Source organism: Chelonoidis abingdonii, chromosome 20 (genome assembly GCF_003597395.2).
Source record: "Chelonoidis abingdonii isolate Lonesome George chromosome 20, CheloAbing_2.0, whole genome shotgun sequence".
Taxonomy (NCBI): Eukaryota; Metazoa; Chordata; order Testudines; family Testudinidae; genus Chelonoidis; species Chelonoidis abingdonii.
In genome coordinates this window covers 18,373,704-18,387,644 of record NC_133788.1, presented here as the reverse complement: position 1 = coordinate 18,387,644, position 13,941 = coordinate 18,373,704, and the positions used below count along the sequence as shown (strand labels likewise).

Sequence of the window (13,941 nt, the reverse complement as noted above, 5' to 3'; positions counted from 1 at the left end):
AAAAAGCACAGGAAGGAAACCAAAGAAAGAACAGTCATGGGAAACAAGAGATGCCATTTTTCTTGGTAAGCTCACCCTCAGGTATTCAACGCTAGGAGTGTAACCTGCATTCAAAAGAAAGGAGCTTAATGAGTGGTCAGAAAATGTTGAGTTTTGCAGGTTTACTTGACAAAAAAAGCTCCAGTGATAAACACTGTGATGATGCAACTCATGATCCTTGTATTTCATTCCCCTGGCGCTAACTATGGACTCATTCTGAAAGTTTACTCCTCTCTGGTTGCCAAGAAAAGAACATGTTGATTTGAGATCAATAATATTAAGGGCATTGATTAACCTTTTGTATGAAAAAATATTTTGTTGACCTGGGAAAAACTAGAACAAAACCAACAACAATTTGCTTGATCAATCCAGTTATAAGTGTTCTAATGAAAGAGGGGCTTTTCAGATGTTAATAACTAATAAAGCAGACAAAGCTAAAACTAGACGTTATCTGCCACTGTTTTAGTCTTGCTTTTCCTTTCTGGAATTGTACCATAATAGATTTAAAATCTGATTTTTAAAAGCAACAGAAAGAACCAATTTTGATGACCATTGTATAGTAGTTGTAAAATCCAACTGATTTCAAGCACTTCCTCCTTCTCTGATCACTGCACAATCACAAGGTTAAGCAGCTGCTTCCAAAGAGTGCCTTGTTTCCTTGAAGCACTGCTTAAAGGTGCTGACCACGTAGGTGTAAATACATCTGTCTTTTGCCATTTGTAGTAATACATGCCTCCTACACTTAGAGCTAGGCAGATGGTCCCTGTCCTGTCTAAATATTACACCGCACAGACTTACATTGCTATGTGTTTCTAGAAATATGAGGGCAGATGTTTAATATGTCAAACACACGCTTTGCCCCCTGGAGGTTTAAGTTAAGGCTGCTGTCTCAATTTGGCCATTTTTGGCATGCCAGGCTTCTTGGATCCCATGCATTCCTCTTAAATCTCTGCTTTGTAAATACAGCTTTTCATGTTAATTTTGTATACGTTCATCAAATATTTTGGACACAGAACAAAAGAAGGCAGCCATAAGCTTAGCATTACACATTTACATGGGATTTGCTGAATATTATCAGCCCATTCATGAAAATTGTACTTACATAGCTGGGGTCCTTTCCAGGACCATTTTTTCCCCTACGTAAGCCTCATTGAATATTTTATGCTCAATTCATTTTAAAAATTACACAAAATAATAGGATAAGGCAACGTTTGTGAATAGGAAATTTACATGTGGAAAAAGCTGAGCATGAACTACACTCAAGATAGGTACAAAATGATATGTAGAAATAAAATGCAAGATTTCAGTTATTTTTGCATTACTTGTACAAAATTTCAATGGCATCACCATCAAATTTTTTTTTTTTTTATAAATGGCCTCAGAAAATGTAGCTAAAATTACCACTGAAAACCAAAGAAGTGGGGCCGACTACAACCACAAAGCTGACTTTTACTGTCTTCCCCTTCTGTCACTCCAATCTTGTTATTCCCTTCCTCACGTCTCCATTGGCTTCTTGTCTCCTTCAACCATCTCTCTCACTTTCAGTTCCTATGGGGCCTATCACTGTGGTTCGGGCTCCCTGTGCTCATCTCTAAGAGTCTATGTTTCTGTGCCAAAACCTACATTCTCAGATCCTCCTCCTCCCTCTATTGTGCTCCTCCCAGTCCTTTTGCTCAACTCCTCTGTCTCCTTCTCCCATTTGTGACTTGTTCCTCTTCTGATGCACATGCCACACCTTCCCTCCTGCTGGTCATCAGTCTCCCTCCCTCTCCTCTTCCTTGCTCACTTTCTTTCCAGCATTCATCTCCATGCTCCATTTTCCTCCCTCATCTGTGATTATATTGCAAAAAAACCCAACACTTGCAATGCATGCATGGAAGAAATAAACTACAGTTTTCCCTTGTCCCTGCTTCTCTGTTGTTCCACACGTTCTGTCTACAGTTCTCTGCACAGTTCAGGGGCAAATCATCAGAGGTGTGAGAACTTCCAATTCTCATCAAAGTCAAGGAGTATCACAGGTGTTCAGCTTTTGCTCGTAACTCAGCAGTAAGGTCTGACAAAACTCCCATTCACATCAGTGGAAGCAGAATTGGGTGGTTAGATTATATGACCTTTAGGACCTTGCCAGGCATACCTGTAGAGCTATGTAAACTATAATAATAAATACATTTTATAAAACATCCCAGACATCATATCAGAGAATGAGTAATTAACCAGAATAAAGGGCACAATGCTGAAATCCTTATTCTATGCTTATTCAAGTAAAATTCCCATTGAAGGGCACTAAGGTGAAATTCACCTATCCCCATGTGAAATCTAGGTAATGTGGCTTTGAGTAGGGAACTAAGTATGGGTGGCAAGATGGTACTTACTTGCCATCCCCCAAACTCCATGGAATAGGAAGGGAGTTGTGCTAGTGTATCCACATAAGAATGTTTCTCATACATATAAAGTCTCAGTCAATAAGGGAATGACTGAATCAAACTTTTAAAATAAAGCTCTAACTGTTGAACCTTCAGGATTTGAGCTTCTCCAGGAAGGAGGGGGAAAAAATGTATCTTTGAGAGTTTATTCATGAACTGCAGAAACTGGAAGTTTCCAGAGACAGATGGCTATTTAAGTACACAAAATATCAATGGTCAGCTGGTCAATTTCAGGAGCAATTACCCCAAAATTTTCAAATCTGTGAAACCTGAACTTACTTTGTGCCTCTTTGCTAAGTGTGCATTATATTGTTGGTTAATGTCCTATTTAATAATAAATAAAATAAAATAAAATAAATAAATAAATAAAAATAATGTACATTTATTTAGTAGTGATTTTCATACCAGAGGATCCTAAAGTGCTTTATACACTGTATATACAGAACTACTAAAATGTAGCTGACTCTTGGATGGATGGCGAAAAATCAACAAGCGAATAGCATCCTGCAGAACAGTAAGTGGAAAGGGAAATTTTGATCAAGGACACGGGACCAAACACATCTTTGAAAAATTCCACAGGCCCTTTAAGAGCTATAGAGAGGAGAATTTCAACATGTGGCAGCAGACATGCATGTGCTTCAAACCCAAGTCTTAACTTACTGTACTAAGTTAAGCGATTGGGGTGAGGAGTGCTGTGGAGGTAGTCCACTGTATAGGGGGTCTTAATATCATTTTAATTACCATAGTGCCGAGGAGCCCTAGTCATGGACCAGTTTTCCACTGTGCTAGGGTGCTATATAAACACAGGGGAAAAAAAAGACAGTTCCTTTGTAAGCACCACAAGTAACCCCTGTGACTGATCAATGAAATCAGAAGGAAATCTGTCTAGTCCTCCTTACCTTCATCCTAAGTGCATGGGATGTGTAAAAGTGGAGAAAATGAAGAGGATTCTTAGGGTTCCAATGAGATGTGTTTTATAAAAAAAATTACTCAAATCAATAGGGTACACAGACAGAATTATACTGTCAGAAAAACATTAGAAACATATATTTATGTGTATAGGATTTTTCTATATACGTATCTATAGTCAACCCTGGTTTGCTGCCTTTCCATATCTACTATGGTTGAAGAATTTATAAATCAAAAATATATTTAAAACAAGTTTTCTTCAAGGTGGAAACTATTCAAGAACTCACTATATATGATTTAACATAGACCAAGACATATTTTATACTTGTTCCTTATGCATAATATCTACTCATGTCAATACAGAATATGTCCATGGAGTGGTTGCAAGAAAATGATCCATCTATACAAACAAACATTTATGCTTCTGAATTCTTAGACAGATCTGTTTTTATGTGTTTTTAATACTTGTCATTGTTATTCTTACTTTCTACCTAAGTTTTGTGCCACGGAATTATATGTACGCTGGAAACACAAAGCATAAATCAGAAAAGCATCACTAACCGCATGAATTAGATCTATGAGTATTTTGTCGAACAACCACAAACAGTGTTAATAAGAAATGTCATGCAGGTACACTTACCCTGTGCGTTTGGTGATGGTCCCTAAGGTCATTGGCTGTTTGATTTGTGCAAGAGGTAACACCACAGTCAAACTTGGAAGTGGCAGGAGTCGTGGGTTCCCAGGATTATTATTAGTGAAATTATTGTAAGTATCTTGGTTATTCAGTTTACCTTGAAGAGATGGAAATAATTTAAAAAAATATTACTGGAAATTTTTCCCCATTTATCATTTCTGATAACCACATAAAATTAACAGTTTTAAATATACAATAATAGACTTCTATTGATAAAAGAAAAAATCTCTACAGAATTCATCTTAAAACTATAGAAAAAAATACAGAAGCAGATAAAACAGCGATAAAAATATTTTTCATATCTAAGGAGATGAAGAAATTGTAGCCTACAGTAATATAGTCAGCCATGGTGCTGTTGTTCTATTGAGCGAGTTTCACATATCAAGAAATTTCAAAATCCAATTGGAGAAACAGATTCTGAATCCAAATTGTCTACGGAAAAGGTAAATACCCTAGAAAGGAATTTTTGTCCTGCAGTACCTCATACTGTGCTTTACACTGAGAAATTCTGAAAACGAACATTTTTGCTGCCTCCATGAGTGAAAGTATGGTATCCCATAATAGCAACCTGCTGCACTGAAAAAAAGGATAGAAAAATACATGCTACTGACATATAAAGAATAAAATGAAGGAAAGTTAAACTAAAATAAGAGCAAAATCCAGAGTTTATTGTAAAAAAAAACACTTCACTGTCCTTCAAAACAAGAGAAATAAAATAGCCAAAACATAGCATTTAGAAAGGGAAAGAATTCATACCCCCCGCCCCCCACTAAACTAAACTTGTTTCAAATTACTAAGACAGAAGGTCTGTTTTGGACATATGCTTCGTTTAGACATGCTTTCCTACTTTCTGTATCATTTTGCAATCACAACCTTTCAGTCTTCAGTTAGAAAAGGAAACTAGCTACAAATTTCATGGCAAACAGGGAAAGAAATGTAAAGAAACCAAAGAAAGAAAGAAATGAAACAAAAAGGGGCCAGTCTGTTTATAATAGAATCAAAAGTACTTTAAATAGACAAGCAACTGTGAATTAAAAGGTTTAGATCATTAACTTGTTCTTCTGTGTTCCTATAATGCTGTGAAATGCTGGTTTTGTCCTTAATCAAAAGAAAGCCATATTGGGAATTAAGTTCCTAAACAAATGATGCATTCTACATAGATATTATACAAATCCCAGACCAAATCCATACAATCCTGACTGAAGTGCAGCCACCTTTTTTCAAGGAAGAATAACAACAAAGAAAAGAGTTTCTCACAGGAAGCTGGTTGAAAAGCTATAATGGTACTTCAGATGGATTGAAGATAGGAAAAGGAAGGCGGAAAAATCTTAATGAATGTCTCATCTTCCTAAAGACACTCAATGCTTCCTTTACTCTCCTTTTAATACCATATAACCATTAGCTTGGGGTTTTGTGTTTGTTTTTCTACCAAGTATGTAGAACTCTGTGTTTTAGGAAAGCACACAAACAAAAAAATGATGAAATTACAAAGTGTATTTTGTGTTAGGTGTCCGGTCTGTGCATTATTCAATACATTTTAAGAAAAATGGCAGGACTTTAATGAATAACCAGCCTATTGAATAGTCTCTGAGTACAGACTTCATTTAGAACTATAGAGATTTTCCTGAACTAACTTGGGGGTGGAGGGGAATAACAAGAAAGAAAGAAAGAAAGAAAAACCCCTCAAGTTTAAATTAAGCCTGAGGCTTCAATTCTTTTTTCAAAAAAATCTTTGATTAATTTCCTTGAAGATTCATTCTTGGTTCATGTGGAAAGAGTATAAAATAGTTTTCTGCATTTTTGTGTAATTAGTTACTATTCTGTCATCAAGTCCCTTTTAAAAAATGTGTTCCTCACTCTGTATTCAACATAAGCTGCAACATTCAACACAGAAAACAGTGATACTTAAAGAAGTGATTCCAAATATCTATACCTTGCTTTCTTTTTTCCTGTTAGGAATATGATGAGTAATTGTAATGCTGCACTGATCAAGTTCTGAACCCCATCTGCCTGTAGCAACAGTAATTTGTATACAGTACATACAAGGAATCCATAATTACTCAATGCACTCAAATCTCAGTACCATGCAGCAATTAATTAGCCTTCCAAATGCAAAGCTGCCACTGAATTCAATAGGATTTTTTGAGTGCAGGAAAAGTGAGTAATCATAAATTAGATCTACGCTGAAAGATGCTGAGCTCCCTCAACTCCCATTAAAGCTGAGGGATCCTGTGGGGCAGTTGAGGACACTCAGTGGTTTGGAGGATTAGATCCTCTTTCAGGAATCTTAAAAATACCAACACACACACATGCACACCAATTAGTCACTGTAACGTTTGTATTTTATAAAGTGAAGGATCTCAGAAGCAGAAACATTTTTCTGAGTTGTTTGATACATTATACAATACTTTACTTTTTTTTACAGTAAGCATTTTTCTGGCGTCTTTAATAACAACCAAAGGAAGACAAGAAAAAAAAGGAAAGAACAAAAATATATAAAGGGAAATAAAGATGCTTAAGAGATGATAAATTAGAACAAAATAGAATATTCCTTTCAACTTGTTTGCTTGTGTTCTGGGAATGCATCAAAGCAGCTTTTATTTATTTACTTTTTTTTTTTTTTTTAGAAGGACTGTACAAAGAATTGTTGCTGTAAATCCTACTTTAATTCCTGACTAAATCATATTGCAGTCACTTTGCAGGAACTAAGACATTACTTCCAGTCGGAATTAACAAAGACATGATACTTGCCTATATAAGGTTTGTTTTCAAGATTGTGAGTTCTGACTCTTTAAACCATCTTGGAAAACCAATCTTATATGCATTCATTTCTGTTGTTTCTAACAAAGCACTTTGCCATTTGTGATATTTAATGAAAACACTTCCACTTTAAAACATCACCGGTGTTATCATTTAAAACTGTGCTGGAGATAAGGTGCTCTCATTGAACCTACTGCAGATACTCTACACAGAACAAAAAGTTTGCCTTGCTTTCAGTTGAAAATTGCATTAAAAATAAATATATGAACAGAATCAAAGTTTAACTAATTATTCACAAGCATTGCCTGCAGACTGTGCAAAAATCACTATCCTTTAGGGATGAAAGAGGTGTGTTACGAAGTAACTAGCTGTGGGTAAGAAGCAGGACGTTTAACTTGCTCATAATTTCTAGGGCAGAAATATCTTCTGAGTTCAGATATTTTAGTTTTAAAAATAAAGCTTTACTGACTGAAAAGATACAAATTTATTAAAAATTAACCAACCCAGTCATCAAAACATTCAACGTTTCACAGCAGAAATGAAGTCGAGAGTAAAAGATTCAACATAACAGATGCAAATATTTTAAACATCTAATCTGCCACCAAATACCTATCAATCTACACTTTATTTTAAGCAAAATTTAGTTGCATAATTTTGAAAATACATTCACCAGCCATGGTGCAAATCAGAAATTAAAAATCAGAATGGTACAAAAGGCTTAAGAGAAAAATTTTAGTTACTTAGGAGTGAGTATTTTGCTTGATAATTTGACTTTTAAATAAGCTCTACTTAGTGCAGATGAACCAGTTCAGGAAAAATGCTACTTTATTTAGAAAGAGTAATAATAATAGCTTTCATTTGAATTATATTTAGATACTTTTAGTATGGAAATGTTCTATAAAGTGGTATCTCTATTGTCTGGACAATGTTGCCTCAGTCCCATCATAAAGATACAACCTTGACTTCTTAATTGCACAGCCGTGGGGATACAGTAAATGCACTCTGTGACTACGATTTCTTTATCATGCATGCAGCAAGACCTACATTGTACATCCACTACTGGAATGATGGGGTGTTCCACAGATTACATTTAACAGGTCAGTTTTTTTTTTAACTTTGTGGATGCTATTGTATCTGCCCAAAAACCCAATAAAAAATTATCCCCCATCCTCTAGCCCTTAGAAGCATGCAACTTCCATTGCAGTAAATGGGAGTTTTGCGCACAAGACAGTAGGATCAGACCAAAAGAGCACAAAGAATGCAGTCAAGCATCCACATTATTTCCACAGCTCAAGCAGTTGTTGATTCACTGTGAAAGGACACAGTGACAAAGTTTAAGTGCTCCAGAAATATCAAAAAAAATTGTATAATGAAGAATCCTTCAGCATAGCTCAGTCAAATTATTTTGCAGTATGTGTACAGGATAAATCAACACTTCAAATATACCTATTGATAAGTAACAAAAAATAGGAATATAGTTTCAACAGCTTCCCTAAACATTAAAAATTTAGCTTGAAATGGCATGCTAACTTTAGAAGCTTGTTTTCATACTGACAATTGCACATAAACCAGGCAGGGTACTGCCTGATTGACTTTGCCAGGAATACCTTCTATAGCAATCCATTCAGAGGGAACTTTAGAAAAAACAAAACTCCTGGCACCTTCGTTACAGACGTGGCCTCGTAAGGACTGGAGGCAGAATATTTTCACTAGAGAGTCCCTAGCTGCGGATCTCTCTTCCTTGGTGATCTGCCAGTGTCTGAGTTTACTGACCTTCAGAGTACAGAGCAAGGCACATCTTTTTGGTTAAGTATTTATCTGTCTATGGGATGTCACTGGAGAGGTTTTTCTTCCGTCAGGCTTAAGGGCTGTGCAAGGAGGGGCTGTTTTTACCATCTGTTGTGGGCACTTTAATTTAAGGTGATTTTTTATGTACATCGTGCCACTTTCCTGTATCTCGGCACTCCCAGCTTCCAGTCAAGGGCCAGACCACCACCTGAAAGGCAGTTCTCACAAAAATTCCCAGCCAAATTTTACAGATTCAAGAGGAAGAGAAAGTTTGGATAAGCATCCAAACTCCTGATCTGAGCTAAACCCGAATCCCAAACCTCTTGAGTGTTTTCTGCCCTGAATCCAAATTCTGCTTTTTGGATTACCATTATTGAAATTGGTTCTCTTGTTTTAGCTGAAGCTGCTGCTGAATCTTATCTATGAATGTTTACACAGAGACATAGAGACAGAAAACAAACCATGAAATTAGGAGGAAATCATGAGATGTTCTTGCCTTTTTAAAAGGTGTTCTAACAGCAGACATTTATTAAAAAGGACAATATTTCATTGGATAAAGTCTGCCTACTGAGACATGGGAAAAAATAATTCATTAGTTCTGTCTTGGGTACCAATTGGCATAAAGTCTGGGATAAGGAAACCTTCTATGACCCATTCAGTGTTCTAAGCCATGTTTTTTTCCCAGGCATTTTATACCACAAATACTCAAAGGAGAAATGGATTAAGTTGAGGATAAAAGTGAAGAGAGAAAATAACAATGGGCTTTGTTATTATACAGAGCGAACAGGCTGTCATGTCAACTTTGCAGGGGTATATTCCCAAACCAGTCATCATTAACATACTCACTTCCACTGAAAAAAGGGAGGCCTGAAAGCGCCGGACAAAAGAAATCCCAAAAGACAAAGTAAAAACAAATTAAAAGCACCATTATAAAACACAGATGCTATGAGGAAAATAAAGATTTACTGGTTTTTGACAAAGTTGGACATTTGTGGAAAAGACATCAGCCGCAACTCCCAGGTAATGCCATTGCAAGGCTAATGTCATTTCAATTTTACCTTTGCCCATCCCTTAAAAAAAAAAAGGGCAGAATATGAAAGGTTGGGGTTCTTAGCTGCTGAATGCAGTGACTGAGAATATATGAAAGTGGCAAATCACCAGGCACCAAGGTACTTCTGAAAACTGGACATTAGGTTGATGACTGCTACAGACAAACTTTTAACTTATAATTTTTTTATTTTACTTTTAAAAGTACAAACCAGAATAACGTACTGTAGGCAGCTAATCTGTAAGATGTAAATGACAGAGCGAGTTGCACATTTCTGCTTGGTTTTAGAATTGAATTTTTCCAGACCTGACAGAAAACTGCATTTTGATCAAAACATGCGAGAATTGTTAGTTTGTAATACATTACAAAAACAAGCAGTATACTGAGTTGATTCACTGCTTGATCACTTGACAATTAACTCAGTATAGATTTGGGCTTGGTTGGCAGTCGGGTGGGATACTGAGGGGCCCTTCCTATTGAAGATGTCACCTTTTAGAACAGACAAAAAAATTAAGTCCTGGTTACTTAAGAGATAAACCTACAAAGTTGATCACCATCAACTTCCATCAACTGGGGGAGGGGGTACCCAGTACCTCACTATCAAGCTCTAAAATCACAGGTGCACTTTCTAATACAGGAAGCGGTGTGAACACCAGAGTTTGGGTAAATTCAAGGTCAGATTATATAATTCTACCTACTAAATTTCCCCCGCAGTTTCAGCTGGATATGGTATTCTTGCACTGGCTAATGTCAGCTGTTGTGGGATGATGGTGTGCACTGTGAAATTTCACTTTACACATAAGTAAGGCAAGCAGGTTTTGGCCCTATGTAAGGTTTTATATTAGTAGATTGGGAATAATCAGCATTCAATTGTTCTATGGTGTTTCCAGAAAAAAATGAGTAGAACTGAACTTTTATTAGCTACAAAGTAAAACGATGTATATTTTTTTAAAATTATCCTGTATTTCCTTGTGTTCTTATTCTTCCTTGTATAATTCCAATAAAATTAATAAGTAACACAATTATATCATTTCAATTCCGAAGCACTTGGTCTGCTTTTAATCTCCTACTGTACTTAATAAACTAAAATTCAAACTGCAACAAATATTTTAACAAAGTTAACATCAAATATCAATATCCTGCAACTTATTGACTGCTAAGTAAAACACACAATAACTTGACTCTACACAATCACTGGCAGGCTGAGCAATGAGAAAATGAAGCATGCTTAGCCTTCATTTGCTGCCTATTGTAAGGGATTCCTCAGTCAAATACTCACTAATTATTTAACACAAGACAAATACAAATACAATCCTTTCTAAATGCTGTTAAAAAAATCATGCGCATGTGGCGGTTTATTTTTCTTTTGATTTTTATTCAATAGGAGAAGTCTCATAGATGAGAATGAAAAGCTTCCCAGCTACAGTTCCAAGACTTTCACCCTCATTTTTGACCTTTCCCCAGACATGTTCCAGTATAATCTGTAATCTACTAGAGTCGGAAGAGGAAACAACAGCGCCCTGGTGAGAAACACTGCCTTGTGACCCAAATAGAAAACTCTGTGGAAGCAATGCTGGCTCACAGAAGTCATCTGGGAGGGTGTAACAGATCATTCAATAATATTTTTAATTAATTTAAAAAGAACAACACTAATTACTGCCAATAAGATGTAACACATTTAAATCTGCCCCAAAATGTTACTTTTTTTCCCCTGGGAACTGGGTGTGCAACAACAGGAAACTTTACAGCTCTTAATTAAAATAACCACTACCTCTTAACATTGCACAGCAACTGCTTCAAGCAGCAAACTGCTAGGAACAAGATCCATTTACCAGTCTAAGTCTGAATATTTCTCGTAGCACTTTTATTAGCTACAGTGGCTATATACAGATTAGGCACTGAAGGTCAAACTCTCTCCAATTTACATTGATGTAAATCCAGAGTAAATCACTGAGGTCAGTTATGTTTATACTGATGAGAGCAGAATTTGGCCTTTTGTCTTCATAATGTTTAAAACCACTTTTTTGCTCATCTTTTATAAAATGGCTGCATCTATCACATGAATGTACTGGGAAAGCAGCCCTTTCCTTGTCTATGTATGAAAAGATGGAGCATCTGATGACAACAGGCAAGCCTGTGTGCTCATAACATTCCCCTGAGAGGCACATGCACCAGTCCAAGTGTCTCCAGCCACAGGGGAAAGAAACACTCCTCTACCCTCAGTCACCCTGGATATCACCTCAGGCCCTGGATCTCACCCCTCCAATCTTTCTAGGATTTTACACCACACCCATTGGTGCATTTCCTCACCACATCCACACCCTCTCCATCTGAGGCCTCCACTTCTTCCCTCCCTACACTATCTCCACTTTCAGGAAACCATTGACTGCCTCAATTACTCTCACTGAAGCCCTCAAATTCTTTCTAGTCCTTGAGGGTAGGGACAGAGGAATTTACACCATTCACTTCACCTTCCTCTAAAGAGATGTCTACACTGCAATTAGACACCTGTGACTGGCTCATGCCAGATGATTCGGGCTCAGGGTAGGGGCTATTTAAGTGTGACACAGATACGCTGGTCTGCAGGCAGCCCAAGCTCTGGGACCCTTCCACCTCGCAGGATCTTAGAGCCCAGACTCCAGCCTGACCGTCTACACTGAAATTAAACAGTGAGCCTGTGAGCCAGGAAGGGGGGTTTAACTGCAGAGCATATCTATCCTAAGGGTGAAGCATTTAAAACTCTAGCTCTGCTCGGGATTAGAACCCACCACATGGGAACTGTACAAGCTGTGCTCAAACTGCTAGTGATATACAGGTGGCCAATACTCCTACTTATGCACATGCTATTTTTTTTTTTTTTTTTTTGCATGGAGTGAAATCTTTGGAGACACATGCGCAGACAGAGGCAATTGTGTGTGAAGTAGCCCTGGTACTCTTGTGCATATACTTGGAGTCCCATGTCAACAGTTGTGAGACCTCCTGTCAGGGAAACATCCCTGATCTTAGCTAACTTCTTATAAAATATCCCATTGGAAACTTGAAACTAAGATCTATTCCTGTGACAATTTCCCCCTCTCTCTCTCTCTTGCACCTGGAACACAGGACAAGGTTGCTTGTAAAAGCTGCATGGATTTAAAATAAAAGCACTGAAGCTTTTGGTTTGGGAAGAGGGGGGATATGAATAAAAGCTTGCACCGGCTTTGTAAACAGATCTAAAAGTAGATCAAGAAACAGGACCAAAATCTTACTACATAATAATCTTTCAGGGTCCATTTAACTGAAAATATTGTTGGTCCAAACCTACAATCCTTAGGGCAAAACTTGCACTGAAGTGAAAAAACAAAAACAAAACCCCCTCCCTCTGATAGCCAGCTGTGGACTTCATAGCTCCCTGCAGAGGCAGGAACAGACTGTAAACACTGACACTTCAGCTGGTTCACCCCAATTGGTGATTGCCAGGGAAATCAGCTAAAATGGCCTCCCATTGGCTGAATCATCTCCAGTAAAAGCCTGCACCAGGGAGGGGGTCCAGCTGCTTGCCATCCTATCTATATCAGGATTCATGCCTACAGTTCTGCTCAGAGTCATGGATTCCAGGCTTGGTTATTCATAATCACTGAGTTTACTGAGTTTTCTTGTCCATTTGTAGATGTTTTATAGCAGTGTATCTCAGGATCAGTGGTGCAGGGCTTCGGGAGACAGACAAATGCTGTTGCTACTCTCTTCCATTTTTCCCTTCTGTGTGTAAATTTAAAGGCCTCTTTGTACTGGTGGATCCTTGCAAGAAGTTTGGATGACATAGGAAAATTTAGATAATGAGGGCCCTTAGTCCTGGTGCCGTTGAAAGGCAAGGGGTTTCCCTGCCCCATGGAATAGAATAAACTGATCACTAGGAACTACTGGAGTTTTGGCTGTGGGAGAACGAAGTCCCTCGGCATGAGACATGGGACACTTTTGCATTAGAATGTGCAAGTGATTGGCCAGGTAGCCTCTTGGATGACCTGTCTGTGTGCAGTTGAGAACAAACTTATTGGGTGGAGTACAGGGAGAAGAGAGAAAAGCATGCCCACCTCAATTTTCAGCTTGCAAATACCTAATATTAAGGATTAGTTATAGACAGACATGGAAGGATTCGATTTTTACTGGTAAATATCAGTAACTGTCAATTTCACCATGAATGCACAAACTGACAAAAAATATCTCCATCAATAACAATCAAAATTTACAGGTAGTCAATGTAAGAAAAATGCTCCTTAGAGTTTACTTTGATATTTACTTTG

At 37.4% G+C, this 13,941-nt stretch overlaps 1 protein-coding gene across 11 annotated transcripts in view; it reads right to left on the bottom strand.

Annotated features, from left to right (window-relative positions):
- BCAS3 (BCAS3 microtubule associated cell migration factor) overlaps positions 1-13,941 on the bottom strand; it is a 497,109-nt gene that overhangs the window by 305,443 nt on the left and 177,725 nt on the right. For all 11 annotated transcript variants that reach the window (XR_012657329.1, XR_012657330.1, XM_032779316.2 and 8 more), the window contains one exon: positions 4,012-4,162. Coding sequence is in view for 9 of the 11 variants with exons in the window: in XM_032779316.2 (XP_032635207.1) it covers positions 4,012-4,162 (151 nt within the window). In the remaining 2 variants the exon portion in view is untranslated. The remainder of the gene's footprint in view (positions 1-4,011; positions 4,163-13,941) is intronic.